The 20,801-nt window shown below is 56.9% G+C and overlaps 8 protein-coding genes across 8 annotated transcripts; 5 read left to right on the top strand and 3 right to left on the bottom strand.

Annotated features, from left to right (window-relative positions):
- Positions 1-30: 30 nt before the first annotated feature.
- On the bottom strand, positions 31-1,509 carry MAM_06089 (Flavin monooxygenase-like protein; the record flags this gene model as incomplete). Its single annotated transcript, XM_040824887.1, has 1 exon — positions 31-1,509. The coding sequence occupies one exon, from the start codon at positions 1,507-1,509 to the stop codon at positions 31-33; it is 1,479 nt and encodes a 492-aa protein (XP_040677050.1).
- Positions 1,510-2,256: 747 nt separating this feature from the next.
- MAM_06088 (heat shock protein STI1) lies at positions 2,257-4,243 on the top strand (the record flags this gene model as incomplete). The annotated part of the gene is made up of 4 exons (XM_040824886.1): positions 2,257-2,327; positions 2,429-2,727; positions 2,798-4,008; positions 4,091-4,243. The coding sequence occupies 4 exons, from the start codon at positions 2,257-2,259 to the stop codon at positions 4,241-4,243; spliced, it is 1,734 nt and encodes a 577-aa protein (XP_040677049.1).
- A 987-nt stretch (positions 4,244-5,230) lies between these two features.
- Positions 5,231-6,745, top strand: MAM_06087 (ZIP family zinc transporter; the record flags this gene model as incomplete). Its single annotated transcript, XM_040824885.1, has 3 exons — positions 5,231-5,261; positions 5,345-5,506; positions 5,577-6,745. The coding sequence occupies 3 exons, from the start codon at positions 5,231-5,233 to the stop codon at positions 6,743-6,745; spliced, it is 1,362 nt and encodes a 453-aa protein (XP_040677048.1).
- An 812-nt stretch (positions 6,746-7,557) lies between these two features.
- MAM_06086 (hemerythrin HHE cation binding domain-containing protein) lies at positions 7,558-8,657 on the top strand (the record flags this gene model as incomplete). Its single annotated transcript, XM_040824884.1, has 3 exons — positions 7,558-7,722; positions 7,835-8,084; positions 8,158-8,657. The coding sequence occupies 3 exons, from the start codon at positions 7,558-7,560 to the stop codon at positions 8,655-8,657; spliced, it is 915 nt and encodes a 304-aa protein (XP_040677047.1).
- A 169-nt stretch (positions 8,658-8,826) lies between these two features.
- Positions 8,827-9,618, bottom strand: MAM_06085 (acetyltransferase, GNAT family; the record flags this gene model as incomplete). Its single annotated transcript, XM_040824883.1, has 1 exon — positions 8,827-9,618. One exon carries the CDS (start codon positions 9,616-9,618, stop codon positions 8,827-8,829), a length of 792 nt encoding a protein of 263 aa, XP_040677046.1.
- A 1,035-nt stretch (positions 9,619-10,653) lies between these two features.
- On the top strand, positions 10,654-12,780 carry MAM_06084 (phosphate permease; the record flags this gene model as incomplete). The annotated part of the gene is made up of 4 exons (XM_040824882.1): positions 10,654-10,669; positions 10,765-11,422; positions 11,494-12,377; positions 12,443-12,780. The coding sequence occupies 4 exons, from the start codon at positions 10,654-10,656 to the stop codon at positions 12,778-12,780; spliced, it is 1,896 nt and encodes a 631-aa protein (XP_040677045.1).
- Positions 12,781-13,346: 566 nt separating this feature from the next.
- On the bottom strand, positions 13,347-16,286 carry MAM_06083 (K(+)/H(+) antiporter 1; the record flags this gene model as incomplete). The annotated part of the gene is made up of 5 exons (XM_040824881.1): positions 13,347-14,720; positions 14,786-15,348; positions 15,408-15,507; positions 15,608-16,024; positions 16,125-16,286. 5 exons carry the CDS (start codon positions 16,284-16,286, stop codon positions 13,347-13,349), a joined length of 2,616 nt encoding a protein of 871 aa, XP_040677044.1.
- A 1,686-nt stretch (positions 16,287-17,972) lies between these two features.
- MAM_06082 (DNAJ domain containing protein) lies at positions 17,973-19,797 on the top strand (the record flags this gene model as incomplete). Its single annotated transcript, XM_040824880.1, has 3 exons — positions 17,973-18,114; positions 18,217-19,493; positions 19,612-19,797. 3 exons carry the CDS (start codon positions 17,973-17,975, stop codon positions 19,795-19,797), a joined length of 1,605 nt encoding a protein of 534 aa, XP_040677043.1.
- Positions 19,798-20,801: the final 1,004 nt, after the last annotated feature.

The raw sequence follows: 20,801 nt of genomic DNA, 5'->3' as shown, positions 1-20,801 counted from the left end.
ACTCGTGGCGTAATCTAGTCTAGAACTATCTTACATGCCCTTCTTGTTCTCCTCGACTCCGCTAAACTCCAAGGCTTTATCAATGTCTCCAAACAAGACGCTCCACATGTCCCGAATCCAGTGTGTGCGTCCATACCACGGATCCTCCCCGGTAACCTTGGGAATTCTATCTGCCGCCTTGACGAAGTAATTGCTGTTCAGATCAACCGCCAATCTCCTCGGCATACCTTTCCTGCGTTCCAAAACTGGCATGACCTTGGTAGCCTGTTTGTCCTCCATGGCCTTGATGACGCGCACAAGCAGCTTCGCGATTGCCTCGGCCCCGGGGGTCCATGACTGCAACACATAACCAAGGACGTAGCCCATATTGGGCAGAGACTCCAGCATGGTGCCTCGCCAAGTGTAGAGGGAACCCGGCCCGATTCGAGCGCCATTCACTTTGGCAGCGATACCACTCATGATTTGGAAGTAAAGCCCCGTCGCGGTGATGATGACATCAGCGTCGAGCTTGCGGCCCGAGTCCAGCAAGACGCCGTCTGGCAGAACCCTGTCAATGACATCCGTGACAAGCTCGACGTTGGGCCGGTGCAAAGCCTGGAAGAAATCGCCGTCCGGGCAGAGACACAGCCGCTGCTGCAGGGGCTCGTAGCGCGGGCTGAAGTGAAGGTCCACGTCGCAGTCCTCGGGCAGGGCGCTCTTTGCGTTGAGCCGCAGGACGAACTTTGCGACACGGGGGAAGTGCACCATGAACTGTGTGATGAAGATTTCGTAGGCCATGTCCTTCCACCAGCAGATGTTGTGGGCAAGGCTGGCGGGCAGGACGGTCCGCAGCAGCGTGTCCAGCCACGACGTGGTCGGAATCGCAGCCGCGTAGCTGGGACTCCTCTGGACCATGGTCAGCCGGGCGACCTTGTCCGCCAGCGCGGGCGCAATGGTGTAGGCCGTCGCGCCGGACCCGACGAGCACGACGCGCTTGTCGGAGCAGTCGAGATGCTCTGGCCACCACTGCGGGTGGGCCACGGTGCCCGCGAAGCTCTCGATGCCAGGTATCGCCGCCGGCATGGCCCGGTCGTAGGCGTAGTAGCCGGTGCACCCGATGACAAAGTTTGCGGCCAGGATCTTGGCCTCGCCGTCATGCTCGACGGTCAGGCGCCAGAAGGCGTCCTCGTCGCGCCATTCCGCGTCGATGACTCGGTGGTTGAAGCGGATCTGGTCGTACGTGCCGTCCTGCCTGGCGGCGTCCTCGACGTAGGCGGCGATTTCTTTGGCCGAAGCAATCTTGTGCGCGTGCGGCCAGGGGTGCCATCTGAATCCAAAGGTGGTCATGTACGAGTCGGACCTGAAGCCGGGGAATTTGAAAAAGCTCCATGTGCCGCCGATGACGGAGCGGGCTTCGAGGATGGTGAAGCGGCGACGGGGGAGCTGTTGGCGTAGGATGTGTGCGGTGTTTATGCCTGACAGGCCGGCCCCGAGGATGACGAGGTCGTGACGTTCCGCTATTTCTGACATGTTCAATGGCGGTGCCGGCGTGCGTGGCACGAGAAGGAAACGCAGGTGGTTGTTGGGGGCGGCATGAAAAGGGACGATGACGGCGGTTTGCGACCTCACACCGACGTCCGGACTCTTTTGCAGCTTGTCGATGTGCGTGCTCGGGCGTCTTTGAACACGGTGACTATCCACGACTATGCGTGCGCCATTGTGTTGCACCACGTGGATTGAGGTGATCGGTCGACTCTTGTTTGGTGTTTTCGGCCAGCTGGCTTCCCATCTTGCAGGCTTCAGGGTAGGTTATCGGGAACTTTACAAGGTAGCGAGGTACCTGAGTTGCTTAACAGTACTTAAGTTACCCAAGTACTTAAGTACCTAACTTAGCACTTGACGTTATGACATCTCGCACGGATTCTAGACCATGTGCCACCCGTGTACCCGCGTGCCACAGCGTGTCGTCGCCCCAATCTGGGCTCCCCACACCAGCTGTTGACTGACAGTGCCAGCCAATGGGCCAGGCAGCTCATGGCCCGCCATCGAAACAGCTAGAAGGCTGTGAAGCTGGCTGTTGAACGTGGCTGAACTCTTCGATCGTTTTCTACTGACTATTCCCCACACCAGCAACTACAATCTCGACTGCCAACTCTGTCCTTCAACCAACCATCGACACATCTGACTGTTTCGAGGACTGGTCGGAACTGTTGGCTCTGCAGAAATCCAGCATCTCATCTTCAATTGAAGCGAATTTTTTTCCCAGCACATCATATCATGGCTTCCGCAGACGAGCTTAAAGCTCTCGGCAACAAGGCCATTGCCGAAAAGAACTTTGACGACGCCATGTATGTACTACCTCATAGCCCCCAAACCAGCCTGCTTGTTGTATTCCTCCATCGTAGAGATTTTTCGGTGATCAAGGCTGACTCACTTTGTGCCACCAAAGAGACAAGTTCACACAAGCCATTGCACTCCAACCTGAGAACCACATCTTGTACAGCAACCGATCTGCTGCCTACGCATCCAAAAAAGAATGGGACAATGCTTTGGCCGACGCCGAGAAAACCACCCAAATCAAACCTGACTGGGCCAAGGGCTGGGGCCGAAAAGGTGCCGCACTGCATGGAAAGGGCGATCTCCTCGGCGCCAACGATGCCTACAGCGAGGGTCTGAAGCTAGATGGCAGCAATGCTCAGCTGAAGAGTGGTTTGGCTTCCGTGGAGAAGGCTATGCAAAATGAAGCAGGTATGTGCAACAAACTCGCGCATCCACCTCTGGTTGTCTGCGGGACCGCGACTGACTTGTTGCTCGTCAGGCGGAGCCGGTGGTTTTGGAGCAGATCCTACCGGAGGCCTCGGACAGATGTTCAACGACCCAAACCTCATTCAAAAGCTTGCCAAAAACCCCAAGACCAGTGGGTTTCTCGCCGACCCTTCCTTCATGGCCAAGTTGCAGCAGATGCAGAAGAACCCTGGCAACCCCCAGGATCTTTTCAGTGACCCCAGAATGATCCAGGTCCTCGGCGTTTTGATGGGAGTCGATATGGACGTGCGTGATACGGAACCCCGAGGAGATACCAACATGCCCGATGCTCCGGAGCCGAAGAAGCCTGAGCCCGCCAAGGCCCCCGAACCTGAACCCGAGCCCGAGGAGCTCGACGAGGAGGCGCTTGAGAAGAAGAAGAGAAAGGAGGAGGCTGAAAAGGAAAAGTCTCTCGGCACCGAAAACTACAAGAAACGCAAGTTTGACGAAGCCATTGAGCACTACTCCAAGGCTTGGGACATCTTCCAGGATATCACGTACCTCAACAACCTGGGTGCTGCCTACTTTGAAAAGGGTGACTACGACAAGTGCATTGAAACCTGCACCAAGGCCGTTGAGGAGGGCCGCGCCGTCTATGCCGAATACAAACTCATCGCCAAGAGCTACGCCCGTATCGGTTCTGCTTACGAGAAAAAGGGCGACATGGCCCGCGCTATTGAGTACTACGGCAAATCCTTGACTGAGCACCGAGCCCCCGACGTTTTGAATAAGCTGCGGGCTGCGGAAAGAGCAAAGATTGAGGCTGAAAAGAAAGCATACATCGACCCGGCTCTAGCTGAGGAGGCTCGTGAGGAGGGCAACAAAAAATTTAAGCAGAATGACTTTCCTGGGGCTGTCCAAGCGTACACGGAGATGATTAAGCGTGCCCCCGACGATGCTCGGGGGTACAGCAACCGAGCCGCGGCTTTTGTCAAGTTGTTCGAGTTTCCTAGTGCCGTGGATGACTGCAACATGGCCATCAAGAAGGACCCCAAGTTCATCCGAGCATATATCCGCAAGGCGCAGGCCTTCTTCGGCATGCGCAAGTACTCGGACTGCGTGGATGCTTGCACTGAAGCTATGCAGGTCGACCAGGAGTACCACAACAATGCCCATGCGCGTGAAATCGAGCAGCAGCAGCAGAAGGCACTGAGCGCCATGTATTCTGCCCGGGATAACGAGACTGAAGAGCAGACTCGCGAGAGGTTGATGAAGGACCCTGATGTAAGCACCTGAAGCCAGTCCCTCCTCGTATCCCTACGTTATCTCTGTGATTTGTGTTGGTCATGCTGACGTTTTGGAATAGATCATGGGCATCATGCAGGACCCCGTCATGCAGTCCATCCTGCAGCAGGCTCAATCCAATCCCATGGCTCTCCAGGAACACATGAAGAATCCGGGTGTCCGGTCGAAGATCCAGAAGCTCATGGCTGCTGGTGTTATTCGAGTTGGTCGATAATCGGAGGGCGCGCCGGGGAGATTTGTAAAGATACCAGTTGTCGGAAAGCTTTATGAAGTTAATGATAAAAAAAGTTTACTCACGTGCCCCTCGCTTTCACCATTGCCCCCGAGTCATGTTGGATGTTGGTTGGTTGGTTGGCTGGCTTTATTCGGGCGTTGAAAACGGGGGCCTTGCTTCGCATTGCATGACGGTTTGCTGTTGGCTACAGCCCAATGGTCTACGCGGCAATTTCAGGCCGGCCGGCGGGAGGTTTGGTCCCTATCATGGTCCAGTACGGTAAAGATCCTGCCATCCCGTGGGTGTGAGATGGCGTGTTTCCACAATCGGCTCATCGGCTTCCTGGTCGCTCGAAGGATCTGTCACTTGTACGAGTACTGCTACGGAGTAGTTAATTCATACCGGGCTAGCTTGAGCGGAACGAACAGGTCGGCTGGCATTGATGAGTGTGTGGTCTGTGGCACATTATTGATCATTGATGGCAACGCTCTTGGTGTGGCACAGCATGGGAAAAACTTGCTCATTTAATAAAATACGGAGCACTCCGTAACTTGGGCTTGCTCAAGTGGACGTGGACGTGGACGAGGACACGCACAAGTACCTAAGTACTTTATGCATGACTGGAATCCCCGACGATTACGCGCGGCGGGTCCCCGCTAGAACTTGGAAGCACCGCCCGTGTGCTGCCAGGCCACCTGACAGGGTTGACAGGCCGCACCCGGCTGGCAGGTTGCCCCTTGCACTCTGCTTAATACAATGGGGGTTCAAGTACTCCCTGCTCAGCCTCCCGTAGTCGTGCTCGGTACGGGGAAACTTTAGCAGTAGTCAAACAATGAATGAGAATAGTGCACCTGGCCTCCCCAAGTTGAGCTTCCACGCCCTCCTCCTTTGCCGCTTCCTCTGTTTCCTCGATACGCCATGAGATGAACTGCAGATCCGCGACGGAGAAGTAGTAGTCAGTTCAGCGACCATATCGGCTTTGGCACAATGGGCGATGGTACTGAAGCTGCCACTGGCGGTGAGCTCACAGGATCTGATTTAATCCGCCCGAACCACATACAGATTCCGAACTCGCCCCAGACTAACGTGCTGCCTCTTTAGATCGGCAATGGTCAACGATCCCCACGAACCTGCTGCTCGCGGAGCTGCAACGACGCAAAGAAGACGGCGTGAGACCGGCCTGCGGTGGCAAGGAATCTGGGTGGTATGACACTGTGGCGCACATCTTTGCGTTGCTGTTGATCTTGGTGCTGAGCACACTAGGTATGAGTCCGGACCGTCATGAAGTGGAAGAGTTTTGAATGAATGACTGACCTGATGGATGGTGCCAAAGCGTGTGGATTTCCATTGATATCACGACGCGCAACGACGGGCAAACGACAGAAAACCATTATATTCTACTGCCAACATGTCGGAACCGGAGTACTGCTCGCTACGGCATTTGTGCATCTGTTGCCCATGGCGTTCGAATCTTTGACCGATCCGTGCCTGCCCTACTTCTTCAGCCAAGGTTATACGCCACTCCCTGGCTTCGTGGCCATGGCATCGGCCATCATGGTTGTCGGCGTCGAATCCTACCTGACAGCACGCGGTGCTGGCCATTCGCACACCCACGCGCACGACTATTTCGACGGCGACGAAAGCGATGGCAGCGGCGAGTTTCAAGAGATACCGCTTCACGACCACCATGGCCTAGCCGGGGGACGGACGAAAAGTCACAGACCGCAGGATCTTTCAGCCCGGGACGACGCTGAGGCTACGCAGGGCCTTGTGGCCGGCGTGTCGCCGGTGCCCGAATCCACGCCCACGACAGCCACTCACCGACGCGCATCTGCAGAAGACGGTTTCAATGAAGGAGATTCCGATTTGGAACTCGACGTGGATGAGCTGGACCCTGCACCCGTCAATCACAGTCACAATGGCAACGGGGCGTTTGCCTCGCTGACGAAGCCCGGAGCGCCGCGGACGGACGCCTCGGATCCGACCCTGCACCCGAAATCACCGGAGGAGATGAGGCGACAGCTTCTGCAGTGTCTTTTGCTTGAGGCCGGCATTTTGTTTCACAGCGTTTTTATCGGCATGGCTATTTCTGTGGCCACAGGGCCGGCATTTGTCGTCTTCCTCATCGCCATCAGCTTCCACCAGTCCTTTGAAGGTCTTGCCCTGGGCGGCCGCATTGCCGCCATACCGTTTTCCAAGAACTCGATCCGACCCTGGCTCATGGTTTTGGCTTACGGCATCACAACCCCCCTTGGCCAGGCTATCGGTCTCATTGTCCACAAGATGTACGACCCTGCGTCCATGGGCGGCCTTTTGGTGGTGGGATTCATGAACGCCATCTCGTCGGGACTCCTGTTATACGCTGGCCTGGTGCAGCTGCTGGCGGAGGATTTCTTGACAGAGAAGAGCTATCGCATTCTCAAGGGAAAGAAGCGCCTTCAGGCGTATCTGGCCGTGGTTGCTGGTTCTCTTCTGATGGCCGTTGTGGGTGCATTTGCATAGTAACCAGATGCCAAGTTGGACACGTGTGCCGAGCGGTCTGCTTCCCATTTTTTTTTTTAAAAAAGCACTACGTGGCGTTTACATAGACTTGCGACGGGATTTGGTGAAAGCGTAAGGAGTGTCAGAGCTGCGTGAGTACACTAGAGGCAGATGTGGAAAATTACAGCAATGCATTTATTCGTATCGGTTGCTTCGGTGAAACAATTTCCTTGAGACTGCAAAACACGATCCGACACAGATTTCGTTGTAAGCCGGGAACATTACTCAAGCCGAGACACAGACTGACGAGTTGGAAACGACAAATGTAGGTCTAATGACAGGCAAGTAAGTAGTGACTTGTCTTGATGGGAGATTTTATCAGAAAGTGAAAGTACCTCCTTGTCCCTAATGCTCTCTGAGAAAAGTCGTCTCTTATTGGCTCTAAACCCCCCGTCGCCATGTCTGTGTCGCTCCAGGCTTAAACTTTCAGGGTCTGAGTTGCTTACATACATACGTACCTTGGTCGACCTGTCATGACGAAATACTAGTACTAGCTTTTGACCCCGGCCCAATCAAGCGTTTTTCTGAGCTCAAACTCTGATGTCAATACTGGGAACGCCCTGCAGGCTTATTTGAACCACTGGAGGGCGCCCCTCCCAGGCGCAGATCCGGGGCAAGCGCCAATCGCAAGTCCCCTATTAGCCGAACACCGGTACTCGGTGCTCGGCACTCGGTACTCGGGCCAGGGCGAGCCTCCACGCTGCATCTGCCGACGCAGCCAGCTCCCTTCCTCTCGACAAGGCGTGAAGAGTTGCCCGTCGTCTTCCCCAACCATGTGGTCGGCCGGGTTCACAGCGGTAGTATTCTACGCCTTCCTCGGCGCGAACCTGTTTTCACGCCGGTCGCCGTTTTTCCACGACACGGGCGCACCGCCGGCGGGCGAGTGGGCCGACGGGCCGCTGAAGCTCGTCGACACGCCGTGGACGCTGCGTCAAAAGGTTCGTTTTCCTTCTGAGCGGCAAGCTCGCCGGCGGGCGGGCGGGCGGGCGAGGGGGCCGAGGCCGGGCCGAGCCGAGCCCAGCGCGACTGACGTGAACGGCCTCGCGTCAGGACGACCTCTTCACCACGGCGGCCACGCACATGGCGCTCCTGCACAACGCCCTCATCCGCGGCTACAACTCCATCTATCTGCAGGCGCCGCACGTCCGCGCCGGCGACGTGTCCGACTTTGCCGCCTACGCCCTCACCTGGCACAAGTTCCTGGTGTCGCACCACGACGACGAGGAGGCCAGGCTGTTTCCGGACGTTGTCGAGATACTGAGGGACGACGGCGTGTGGGCCAACACGAAGCAGGAGCACGGTACGCAGCCTCCCTTCCCCCTTGCTTGCGCTTGTCGAAACACGACGTGTCCCTGCGGATTGACCTTGGCCAGGATCTTTGCTCCCCGGCCTGGCTGCCTTCCAGGCGCTCCTCAACGGCACCGACGCCGCGACCTACGACGCCTCCGCTCTCCGGGGGGTGATGGACTCGTTTGCGGCCGACTTGTCGGCGCATCTGCACAACGAGGTCGCCGTCATGGCGGACATGTCGGCGCACGAGAATGCCCCGGCGCGGCAGTCTCTCAGGGGCGCCCTGGCAGGCGACATGCTCCGGGCGTGGGGGAAGAGCACCGTCACCAAGGCGGGGTACGTGGACGTGGTGCCGTTTTTCCTCTTGAACACGGACCGGACGTTCGAGGGCGGCGTGTGGAGGAATTGGCCGCGCATACCCGCCGTCGTGAGGTGGAGCTTGGTGAATCTGGTCGGGATGAGACACGGCCCGCGGTGGAGGTTTTCGAGCTGCGATGCTGCGGGGCGGCCGAGGGAGCTGTTTGCTCCGAGGGCGCTGAGGGAGGCCAAGGGCAAGGAGGAGGCGGAGAAGGCTGACCTGTAGGGCGGTCTGTTCTGGAGGATGAGAGGAAAGATGGAATGCGAGTGATGGACACGTATCCCGCTGATGACTTAAAGATTACAGATGGCACGTGCTGTTCGAATCAAGGCAGTGGTCGTGGACAGACGTAGCTGACTGGGCATGAAATGAAGTAGGCGACACAACTTGAAGACTACTCCATCTGAAAACTGCTTTGTCCCCGATCGCAAGCTTCCAGCGCATGAGCCAACGCCTCCTTTGCTCTCTCGTCCCGCCTGACAAAGGGTCGGTTGAACATGTTGTGAAGGGGACGGGCGCTATTCGCGTGATCCGGGTCAAACGTCACCTGCGCACCCTCGCCGCATATGCTCCGGGTCGTCAGGATGGCAAGACGCAGCATGTCCCCTCCGACGCCCTTGCCCCGACATCTATACTTGGTGGTCCAGGCGCGGATGACTCCGCTACCGCCGCGCCGGAGCGAGGACGGCCTCGTCTTCTTGTTCGGACCGGCCGCCGCGACAAGCCGCAGGACGGCAGTGGCAATGAGTTCGTCGCCGAACCGGGCAGCGAGGACATGGTCCTCCCTGCCGTCGGGGCCGGCGATCCATTCCTTCCACCTGAGGCCTTCGGCGAGACGGATGTAGTCTGCGGTCAGGAGCCGCACGCCCGCCAGGTAGGCGAGCACGAGCCCGCAGAGCGTGACGAGCGCGGTGCCAAAGTCGCCGCGTGCATTGTGCCGGTAGACGGCTGCGCAGGCTGCAGCCAAGCCCGCGAAGCATGCGGGATGGAAGATGATGGCCAGGGAGGCGGTTTGCCGCTGCTGGGCAATGCTGTCGGCGACGAGCCTCATGGCGTCTTGTTTGTCGACTTCCCTGGTGACGACGCTAAAGGTCAATGGGGGGAGGGGGAGATGATCGCGGTTGCTGGCGTTGTTTGCTGCAACTGATGGGTTCGCGGGAGTTGGCACCGCCGTGGTGGAGGACATGTCGACGACGCGGCCGGGCTCGGGAATAAGCAGGCCTCGGGAGGTTTGTAGAAGGAAAAAAGATCAGACTCAGTCATGTCTCAGATGCAGGTGGCCGCGGGAGTGAGTGACTGCTCGGGTAGATCGGCTTCCCACGCGACACAACCTGAGACCAGGCACGTCCATCAAGCTGAGCCTCAGTGAAGCAGTGAGCAGTGAGGTTGTCGGCCACCACCAGTCTTGATTTGACTCTTTGGTGCTCGGTGGCAGAATGCAACGAGAGACGCAGGTTCCAAGCTGACAGCCAGCTGATTGGCAGACAGCCCAGGGTCCACCCGCCCTTCTGTGCGCGCCTCTTGCCGAGAAAGGAGAAAACGGCAGCCAAGAGACGAATTTGATCGTCACGTTCGTCGTTAGTATTTACACTTCAGATTACCGGACCATGAGGTAAGCACTCACGTTGGGGAGTACTGCACCGTGGATTGGGATCCGGCACCTCTGCCCGGCCTGCCTTCGGCCGCCTAATTGGAATCGTCGTGCGCCTGCAAAAGCACACAGCGCCAAGACGGCAACTTTTTCCCACGGCCCCAGCACCGACGCCGCGTCACCCCCATCTTCATCTTGATCCTCATCCATCTCCTCCACCCCCAGGCGCAAACTCTACGGCTACGTCTGTACCGGGTATGGCTATGACAGCACGCCATTTCGACTGACAACACCTCCCTGGGGCCAATCGCCAAGCCGTCGCCTGGCGGTGCGTGAGAACGTGGTTGAGCCCCGCTCTCTGGTTGGTTCAACGTCCAACGTCATCGCGTAAACTCCGTCCACCCAGACGGAATAATAAGCGGTCGAGGCCGAAGCACCATTCCATCGACTCGTCGTGCTCGGTCAAGTCGAGGCGTTTGATGCAGTGGCCGGCCTGGACAACGACAGGTTATCGATTGACATGGCGTCGCAACTTTCGTCCACCGAGCCAACCCATGTGCTCTCGCCAAGCGGTCGTCTTGGCCCAACATTTACTAGTCAACACGTCCATCCTCCGTCCGTGTTCAAAGGATGACTTCACATCTCGGTATAACTTGTGAGCTCCGCTGGCTCGCAAGCCATGTCCATCCCTTGCCTGTCCTCTGCCAAGTACTGAATCTGTTCTTCTTCTTTTCTTGCCAGAAACTCATCATTCTCCCGGGCCTCGCCTGATCAAAAACGAGTGGAAACGTATAGCATCGTGGCTGGCTTCGCGCATTCCCTTCCTGCACATCAAACGTTGTGACGGCTACGTGGCCATAATTTCCCGTAACCGTGCGGCAGTTGTAGCCAAGACGTCTGGAGGCAATAGTGCCTACCACAACTTTCACAATGATTTCTTGCACGTCTCCGATCTCAACGAGCGTCGTCGTCTTGCTCTAGCCGAGGTCGACAGAGCCCCTTTCGGCTGGTACCACGTCCGTTCCTTTGTTGTCGCCGGTGTCGGTTTCTTCACCGACTCCTACGACATCTTCACGGCCTCTCTCTTGACCACCATGTTGGGAATCGTCTACTTTCCAGGTGTCGGAGCTATGCCTACCAGCTCTGACAACGCCATCAAGCTGGCTACCTCTGCTGGTACTGTCGCCGGGCAGCTTGGCTTCGGAATGTTGGCCGACATAGTCGGTCGAAAGAAGATGTACGGTCTGGAACTCATCGTCATTATATTTGCTACAATTGGTCAGGCTCTGACCTCTGGCTCTCCTGCATGTGATATCATTGGTCTCGTCATTTTCTGGCGTGTCATCATGGGCATTGGCATTGGTGGTGATTATCCTCTTTCTTCCATCATCACCTCCGAGTATGTGGCCCCCCTATTGCGGCGCAAGCGAACCCTCATAAATGATCAAGGCAGTTAATTCAATAGCCTAGGTTCGCTACCACCAAGTGGAGGGGTGCCATGATGGCTGCTGTGTTTGCGATGCAGGGTCTCGGCCAGCTTTGCGCTGCCTTTGTTATGCTCTTTGTTACCCTTGGCTTCAAGGGCTCCCTGTCGAGCGCCAGAGACAAGGCGCACTGCACTGGCGACTGTCGGGTTGCCGTTGACAAGATGTGGCGTACCCTGATCGGCTTCGGTGCCGTCCCTGCCTGTGTTGCCCTTTACTGTGAGTCCGTGTGGAAAACAAGCCTCCGCTACCCGTGGTACCAAGCTCACCACTCGCCTTCGACAGTCCGTCTCACCATTCCTGAAACCCCTCGTTATACCTTCGATGTCGCCCGCGATGTTGAAAAGGCCGACGACGACGTCAAGGCTTACATGACCGGAAAGCATGAGGGCGCGCCTGATGAGGTCGCTCGCGCCCACATGGCCCAGCAGGCCAAAGACAGCCTCGAGGTCCCCAAGGCCAGCTGGAGTGACTTCGGACGCCACTACGCCAAGCCCAAGAACTTGCTTCTCCTGCTCGGAACGGCTGGCTCTTGGTTCTGTCTCGATGTCGCCTTCTGCGGTCTCTCATTGAACAATGCCCAGATTCTCCAGACCATTGGTTTCGCCACCAGCGGCAAGTCCGTCGCCAACGTCTACCAGTTTCTGTACAACACCGCCATTGGTAATCTGATTATTGTTTTGGCCGGTGCTGTTCCCGGATACTGGGTTTCTGTTGCCACCATCGACACTCTTGGCCGCAAGACTATCCAGCTCGGAGGCTTCATCATCCTCACCATTCTGTTCATTGTCATGGGTTTTGCTTACAACAGCATCTCCTCAAGCGGCTTACTGGCTATTTACGTTCTCGCTCAGTTCTTCTTCAACTTTGGTGAGCCGAATTCATCTCTTGTTTTTGACTCTGGCCCCCCGGCAGGAAGACTGACATCTGGCCAGGCCCCAACGCCACGACCTTCATCGTTCCCGGTGAGGTTTTCCCCACCCGATACCGTTCCACCTCCCACGGCATCTCTGCCGCCTCTGGAAAGGTTGGTTCCATTATCGGACAGGGCGCCATTTCTACCTTGAAGACGCACAATGGCCAAAACTGGATGGACCACGTCTTGGAGATTTACGCCCTCTTCATGTTGCTCGGCTGCTTTACCACCCTCCTCATTCCCGAGACTGCTCGCAAGACTCTCGAAGAGCTCTGCGGTGAGGACGACTACGCCGCCACCCACGCCAGTCGTGCCCCCAACGATACTCACGGCCCCAACGGTGACAAGCCCATCTAGACTTTTTGATTGAGCCTTGCGGGCAACGAACAGCTTCATGCAGTCTATTTTTTTTTTTTTGGACGAAAATTGGATCTGTATTCCGTGTTCTATGGGGCACCTAATGGATTAACATGTGTGCCAGAGCATCCTGACCAATTTACGTTTCGTATCTTGATGTGACACGGGCACGACCGAGCAAGGACCGTCGTATGGAGGGGTGGCGCCAGCATCCAGCATTATCGTAGATACCATGTATAGAAAATCACTCATTTAATGAGACAGCTTTTGACCCACGCAATCGCATCCTCGCGGTGAGATTGAAAGACGGATTGACAAGCACGGGCACCGACCACCCTTGGGATCGAGCTTGGAACATGCCAAGACCCCAACTTTGATGACGCTGCTAGGTCGTGGGGCGGCACATGGCATGTCCTGGAGCAGTTTTACGATTTGCTGCACGGCGAGTTATTTCCTCATTCGAGGGACACGAGAATACCGTGCTGACATTGGCCCATCTTCTGACAGGATCCAACTCAGTGTACATACATATGTCAAAAGATGCAATGCGAACATGTCACAGATCGTTACGACGTATTCTCGGCAGCCTTGGCTTGCACAACCAACAAATCGGCCCTCACGCCTCCTGCGACAAAGTTTCCTGCAAGACTCCCCAAGCAAAGCACCAGATCCTCTCTCGATCTGTGCGTCAGCTTACCCTCGTCCAGCCGGGCGGTCACCCTGCGGCCAAGGACGACCAGCTTCGGACCAGCTTTGGACTCGGCAACGCCGGATTTGGTTTCTGCCGTTGCGTACTGGAGGAGCTCTTCGACGCTAGATGAACCCGCTTCTGTCCTGAAACTTACTCGAGATGCCACCGACTCGGGTAATTGAGACAGGACTCCTTCGAACAGAGCGTCCCCGACTGCGTTGGACGCTCCTACCGAGGAACGGGCGCGGAGAATAGTGGCTGTTGCCTTGGACTTCTCGCACAACTGAATGACAAGACGGAGAGCGAGCCTGTCGTCTTCATCGCCCAAGTAGACGAGGAATATGTGATATGGTTCGTTGGATCCCGGAGCAACCTGTAAATCTTCCTTCAATGCGCCAGATGAGCACTGGCGCATGAGTCTGGCACGCTCTTCGCTCTTAGCTTTGTCTACAGCGACGGGGTCGCTGCGGGAGAAAAAGACGGCCACGTTGCGGTCGTGTGATTCTAATACCGACTTCACAAATGATCCGTACGAGGAACTGATCTTGTCGTTGATACTGGTAGATGATACAATTTGTGAATCGCTCATGTCCCCGGTTTCGGTCCAAGGAACAAGGAGAAGATCCGAGGCCATCTTGTAAGACTTGGCGATGAGAGCCTCTGCGAATCGGGTTTCGGGCATGATGGCGACTTCACCGGATGCCGAGAGGTTGTGCAGCTGTCCCACGGTCCGGAAAGTGTTGACTACAGGGTCGTGACGGCTATAATCGTCAACTTGGGCCACTGTCATGACCGAGGAGTCACGATCAGTGAGCTGAAGGAGTCGGATACCATGGGCCCAGACAGCCTTGTCCCGGGGGACGGATGTAGTAGGAGCGTCACGAATTCCGTCGGTTCCCGTATCTGACGGTGCAGCGGTGTGGCTTGGTGTCGAGGGGTCGCCAAACATGGAAAGAAGACGCAGCAGAGAAGGCATGTTGTCGAGACGGAGGTAGACCAGTAGGCGGCTGACTCTCTCAAGGCCTGGGCCGCCTTCACCCTTGGAGCCTTCGGAGCTGGATGCGGAGGAAACGGGCGCACCACTGTCCCAGTCGATCTCTCCCCGTCTCCATGCGGCAATCTTGCGCTGGTACCAAGGCGGGTACAGCACGGATACTATGGGCGTTGTGGCAAACGTGGTGAGAAGAGCCATGACGACGAAGATGGTGAATGTTCTGGTGCTCAAAATGTTGGCTTGTAATCCAATATTCTACACACCACATGTCAGTCTCAGCATATGATTGTAAGCCGTCTAGTTTGGAAAGCAAGACGGACCAGCACAATGAGTTCAACAAGACCCTTGCAACTCATGAGCACACCAATGGTGAAGGATTCCCTCCAAACTAGTCCACTAAATCGAGCTGCCAGGGAGGCGCCGATGATTTTGGAAAAGAATGCGGCAAATGTGGTGGCGAAGACATATCCCCAGGCCGCTCCGGAATCAAGCAGTCCTAAATTCGTATTCAGCCCGGAGAGGGTGAAGTAAAGGGGCAAGAACAAGGCACCAATAAGATCCTCAAGCTTCTCGGTAACACGAATGTTGAATCGATCTTGGCGAGGAATGACAAGTCCGGTCATGAAGCCTCCGAAAATGGGGTGAATACCAATGATGCCAGTAAAAAAGGCGGATGCAAGGGCAATCAGCAGAATGAGCGAGATGATGCTCTGCGATGGGCCATGCTCGAGGCTTCCATTGCGGCGCAGCAGCCAGAACAGAGCCGGTTTCACGACGATGAGAAGGAGAAGCATGAACCCAGAGGCTGTGAGCAAGATCCAAAGGGAATTGAGACCTGAACCAGCGTTGACAAGCGCCACACACAGGGCAAGGAGAATCCACCCTGTCCATTGGAGTTAGCTCACAAACTGGGGGGGCAGGCAGATGATGGGCAAAGCTCACCGACAACATCATTTGCAACACCAGCCGAGAGGGTGATGACGCCGACGTTGGTATCAAGAAGCTTGAGCTCCGTCAAGATACGACACAGGACCGGGAAAGCCTTGAGGGCGACGCACACGGTCAGCACACGGTCAGTGAAGCGAAGAAAGGGGGGAAAAAAGGGGGGGCACGTGAATACGTAACCATCAAGGTGCACCTACCGTGATGGCAACTGCAATACCGATGAAGAGCATGTAGACTTCAAATTTGATGGGGACCAAGCCCTGGTCATCATGAAATGCCCGATATACGCCGTATGCCAAGGCACAGCCAACGCCAAAAGGAATAGCCAGGCCGGCGACAGCAACAGAAGTTGCGACTCGCCAATTGCTGATCAAGAATCGCACATCGGTCTCGAGTCCAATGAGGAACAAGTACAAGATCAAGCCCAGGTTTGCGACAGTGGAAAGGTTGGGTAATGAGGCGTCGGGAAAGATGGTTTGTCGGAAGCCAGGAACACGTCCCATGACCGAGGGACCGAGGAGAATTCCGCCAACGACCTCAGCAATGACACGGGGTTGTCGAATCTTGGACAAGGGCCAATGCAGGATGTGACAGACACTGACGATCAGCACCGCCTGCGGCCAGGTCAGTCATGGTGGGTCGAGCTGCTGGGTTTGGGGCGCTCGGCCAGAGCACAGAGTATGCGGGGGGGACATGCGCATCGCAGAGACGGACCTGGACAATAAATAGAATGATGGGGTCCTTGGGGTTGTATTTCGTGGGGTTTGCTCCATCGATGATGCCACCTTGACTCGATGCGCGGGTGGTGGAAGTCGCTGCGGGCGAAGACAGCGTCGTGGCAGCGGCCGAGACGATGGACGAGACGGCAGCCGACATGACGGCGAGCGTAGAGCTGCAAGGCTGCAGCAGAAGCTCGGCAGCACCTCAAACTATGGCGACGGCTTGGACTGACGGCCGGACCTCGATGGCGAGCTCGAGAGGATGATGGTCGAGGGCGCCAGTTGGTCGAAGGGGCGGAGGAGGAGATCAAGGTATTTATTCATCAACGAGCCTTCAGCCCGGGAGATCAGAAAAGGACGCCAGAGGAGGGAGGCGCACAAAGCCGGCCGCCTCGAGACAAGCCTCAAATGTCACAGACGACATGGAGTCGGCCAACGAGGCGAGCGAACGAGGGGGTTAATTCTCCTTGGCGGTTGCGAAAATTGAGGAGATGAGAGAGGGAGCACCGTGACTAGCAACCAACTAACCCAAGTACAAAGCAATGATGGAACGTACCTGCGTACCAGGTTAGGTGCCCAGGTACTTAAGGGTACCGGGGTGGGGAGTCCACGGGGACGAGACGAGGGTCAATGGTCAACTGCTGGTGCGAGGCCCTTCAGCCGCTGTGGCCATGTGCTGGCGCCACCACCAATAGTATGGCCAAGTCGCCAAGCATCCGTCGGCCGGCGCGCGCTCGTCGACTGCTCCAGAGGCCAAGTAAGCGCTAACAACGGGCGCAAACAGTGACTTCGTGCCCTCGGTAATTGGGGTGATGAAGTCGGTGCGCCCTTGGCACGCACCAACGTGGCGTCCAGCCTGGCTGTGCGTCACGCGAAAGGTCGTACGCATCCACAGCCTGAGACTGACCAGCCGTGATAATGCCCAAACTGTCAGAGCATTTTGTGGCGTCACCCGTTGGAGCTTGACGGGTTGACGTGAAAGCGCCTCAGCACACACAAGTCTCGTGACGGACTCCTGCACATGTTGTGAATGCGGATCGCCGTTGAGCTTATTTGGACGTCCTCGTCCGGGCTGTAAAGTTGCTGCAAAGTCAACGACAATGGAAGCATCGGTCGACGCCTTGCGCGTTCCTTTGCTGGTTTCGGTCTCGTCAAAACACCACATACTCCGTATACCCGGCCGCGATACGAATCCCGCCACGCCAAGTCGGGTCGGGAGGAGCGGAACGCGACGATGAGCAGCTGAGATGGTACGAGGAGGGCTCCGTCGGTCTCCCTGGTGGGTGGTGGTGCTGGGCCTCGCATCTACGCACTGCTCGTGATGGCTTCTTAAATGCGTGCTTGCAGATGGCACGACGGTTGATGTCAAGTTGTCATTCATCACATGAGACACACACCTCAGTGATGAAACTAGTAGCCTGCTGGCCCGCCCAAGACACGTCGGGCCGCTCCCTCGTCTGCAGGCTGCAGGTTGCAGGCTGCAGGCTGCAGGCTGATTCGAGCTGGAAAAGGAAAAGAAGAAGATTAAAAAATAAAATTAAAAGATAAAATAAAACTGGGGCAGCGCCCCGCCATTACGTAGCAGCCTTCGTGGCGTCGGGCCCCCTTTGCCTTTGCAGCGGACGCCAAGAAACCCCATGTGCACTGCACATGTGCAGCACCTACGAACCGCAGTGTGTTCGTCATCTCGCCTCCTGGGCTAAAACTTCGTCGTCAGGCCAGAGAGCCCTCTGCTTTTCCTTGTATTCCCACGGCCCCTACCACCGGGACGCTGCGTACGCCGCCTCCTCCATTTCTCTTCACACTCGGGCAGTCGGCGACGTCCCGGCCCCCTTCGCCCGTCATGGTTGTCGACACCGCCTACTACGATATCCTGGGCGTGCAGCCTGCCGCCACTGAGCTTCAGATCAAAAAGGCCTATCGCAAGCTGGCCATTGTTCACCATCCGGGTAAGGCCGCCCTCCCGGTGCTGTGCATGTGCGCATGTACGCATACGTACCACGAGAGACACGCCCAAGTCCTCGACTCTGCTCTGCTCCGGTCCTCGCGCCCCAACCGTATCGCAGCCGACCACTGACCCGCCGCAGACAAGAATCCCAACGATCCCGCCGCCCACGCAAAGTTCCAAGAGATAGGCGAAGCGTACCAAGTTCTCTCCGATGCAGATCTCCGCAAGGCATACGACAAGTTCGGCAAGGACCATGCGAAGCCGCAGGAAGGCTTCACTGACCCAGCCGAGTTCTTCACGTCCATCTTTGGCGGCGAGGCCTTTGTGGACTGGATCGGCGAGATCAGCCTGATGAAGGACCTCACCGCCACCATGGACATCACCATGGCCGAGGACGAGGAGCAGCAAGAGGCCGCCGCCAACGTTGAATTTCCCGGCACCGACGAGGCCAAGAAGCAGAGCGCACAGGAATTCGCGGAGAGGGAGGCCGCCGCCCAAGCCCAAGCCCAAGCCCAGGGTGCTCCCAACGCTGCCGCTCCTCCTCCTCCTCCGCCAGCCGTCGTCGTCGAGGACGAAAAGTCCGGCGCTTCCCCTGCCGCGGCCGCGGCCGGAGCCGGAGCCGGAGCCGGGCCTGCGCTCCCCCCTCGATCCGATGCCACCTCTCCCGCACCGTCCTCGTCTTCACGCAACCGAACGCAAATACCCATCCGACCGGCCCTCACCGACCGACCCCACGACGAAGCGTCCATCCAGGCCGCCGAAGAAGAACTCCGCCAAAAAGAGAAGAAGAAGGGGGGCCTCACCAAGGAACAGCGCGAGCAGCTGGCCGCCTACGAACGGGAGCGCGCCGCCATCCGCCAGAAACGAGTCGACACACTGGTAGAAAAGCTGCTCGACCGCGTGAGCGTGTGGACCGAGACGGACAAGGGCGACGACGTCACCAGGGCGTTCCAGGAGAAGATGCGCCTCGAGGTGGAGAACCTCAAGATGGAATCGTTCGGCATCGACATCCTCCACGCCATCGGCCATACGTACGTCACCAAGGCATCAGGGCTCCTGCGCAGCCAGAAGTTCCTCGGCATCGGCGGCTTCTTCAGCCGCCTCAAGGACAAGGGCACCCTGGTAAAGGACACCTGGAACACGATCAGCAGCGCCCTCGACGCGAAGCAATCCGTCGAGGACATGGCCAAGCTGGAGGCCAAGGGCGGCGACGACTGGACCGACGAGAAGCGCGTCGAGTACGAGCGCCACGTCACGGGCAAGATCCTCACCGCCGCGTGGCGCGGCAGCAAGTTTGAGATCCAGAGCGTCCTGCGCGAGGTCTGCGACGGCGTGCTGTACAACAAGAAGGTGCCTCTTCCCAAGCGGCTGGAACGTGCGCAGGCGCTCGTCCTCATCGGAGACGTCTTCCTCAAGGTATGTCCTGCTTTGCCTTTCCTCTCCGCGTCCCGCCCTTTCCCGCGGACGCGTTTGCCGCCGGGCCGGGCACCCTCAAAAGAGCCAAGTCTGTCTGACCACGCGTCGTGCGCTGCAGGCCCAGAGATCCCCCGAGGAAGAAGGCGACTACCTCGTCTTCGAGCAGCTCGTGGCCGAGGCCGCCATCAAGAAGGACAAGGATGAGGAGAAGCGGAAAAAGGACAAGAAGAGCAGACAGCACCGCCAGGCGGAGGAAGTTGCCGGCGACGCGCCGAATGTCCCCAAGGCGCAAGCAAAGTCGTAAAGCCATTCAGTGTCGTGAGGGGACCGTGGGTTTGAGGACCGCCATGGGGACTCCAGGGGCCAGGTAGATACCAGTTAGAGTGTAATCTGGGTGATGGACATGTGTGAAGCACTTGTTGCGAATAGGCCGGCAGAGCATCTACATAGACCGACTTGCAATGCGGGGGGTGTTTGGACCAAGACGGGCAAAGGAGTCATCTAATATGCAACCTCCCATCTTTCTTTCGACGCTGTTTTGTTTCGGAGCTCCATGCGGTCTTGCCGCGTACTTTTTGGAAAGAAGAAGAAACAGGCACGAGACGGACTCTTGTCGAATTATCAATTGACCACCTATCCTGCCTGCTAGATCGCCCCCTTCTAGGGTACATCAAGCCCCAAATTCAATTCTATCCCAAATAAAAAAAAAAAAAAAAGGCAAGAGGTGCACAATGCTGCCCTGTCACGGACCACATGGCGCCTCCCTGTCCCTACGCTGTCAATCCATCTGGGGTATCTGGTGTTTCTGCACGATAAAACTTGGGGGCGACAAAGGAAAAGGGAGGCAAAAAAGAGAACAATTTAGACAACGATTGATGTAAATCCAGCTTCCACGGGCATGTGGACGCATCGCAGTAATTGGCGAGCGGGGGTATCGGTGAGCAAAAATGACGTCGAAAGCTGAAATAACGAGGCTCCATGGATTGAAATTCCCTGTTTCGGCACGGACTGCGTGCATGCGTGCATACATACGTGCGTGGGGTTTGTAGGGTAAAAAGTGCGTGCATCAAGAGTTGGAAATGTGAGGACGCGACAGTTCTCGAGACGCCGAGATACCCGGTCTTTACGATGTGCTTCGTGTATGCCCTTGCCCAATTTTTGGTTCCTGGTGTCTGCTGCGACCGTTTGCGCGCAGTGGGATATTTGCAAAAACACGGCTCTGAACGGTATAGTTGAAAATAAAATGTGCAATGAAGGTATTCGGTGAGCGGCGATGGTCCGGGTTGAAATTGACTGCAAGCGTCCATT

This window comes from Metarhizium album (assembly GCF_000804445.1).
Source record: "Metarhizium album ARSEF 1941 chromosome Unknown scaffold_18, whole genome shotgun sequence".
Classification (NCBI taxonomy): Eukaryota; Fungi; Ascomycota; class Sordariomycetes; order Hypocreales; family Clavicipitaceae; genus Metarhizium; species Metarhizium album.
Note: the sequence above shows the minus strand (reverse complement) of the source record. Positions and strands in the feature narration are given on the sequence as shown.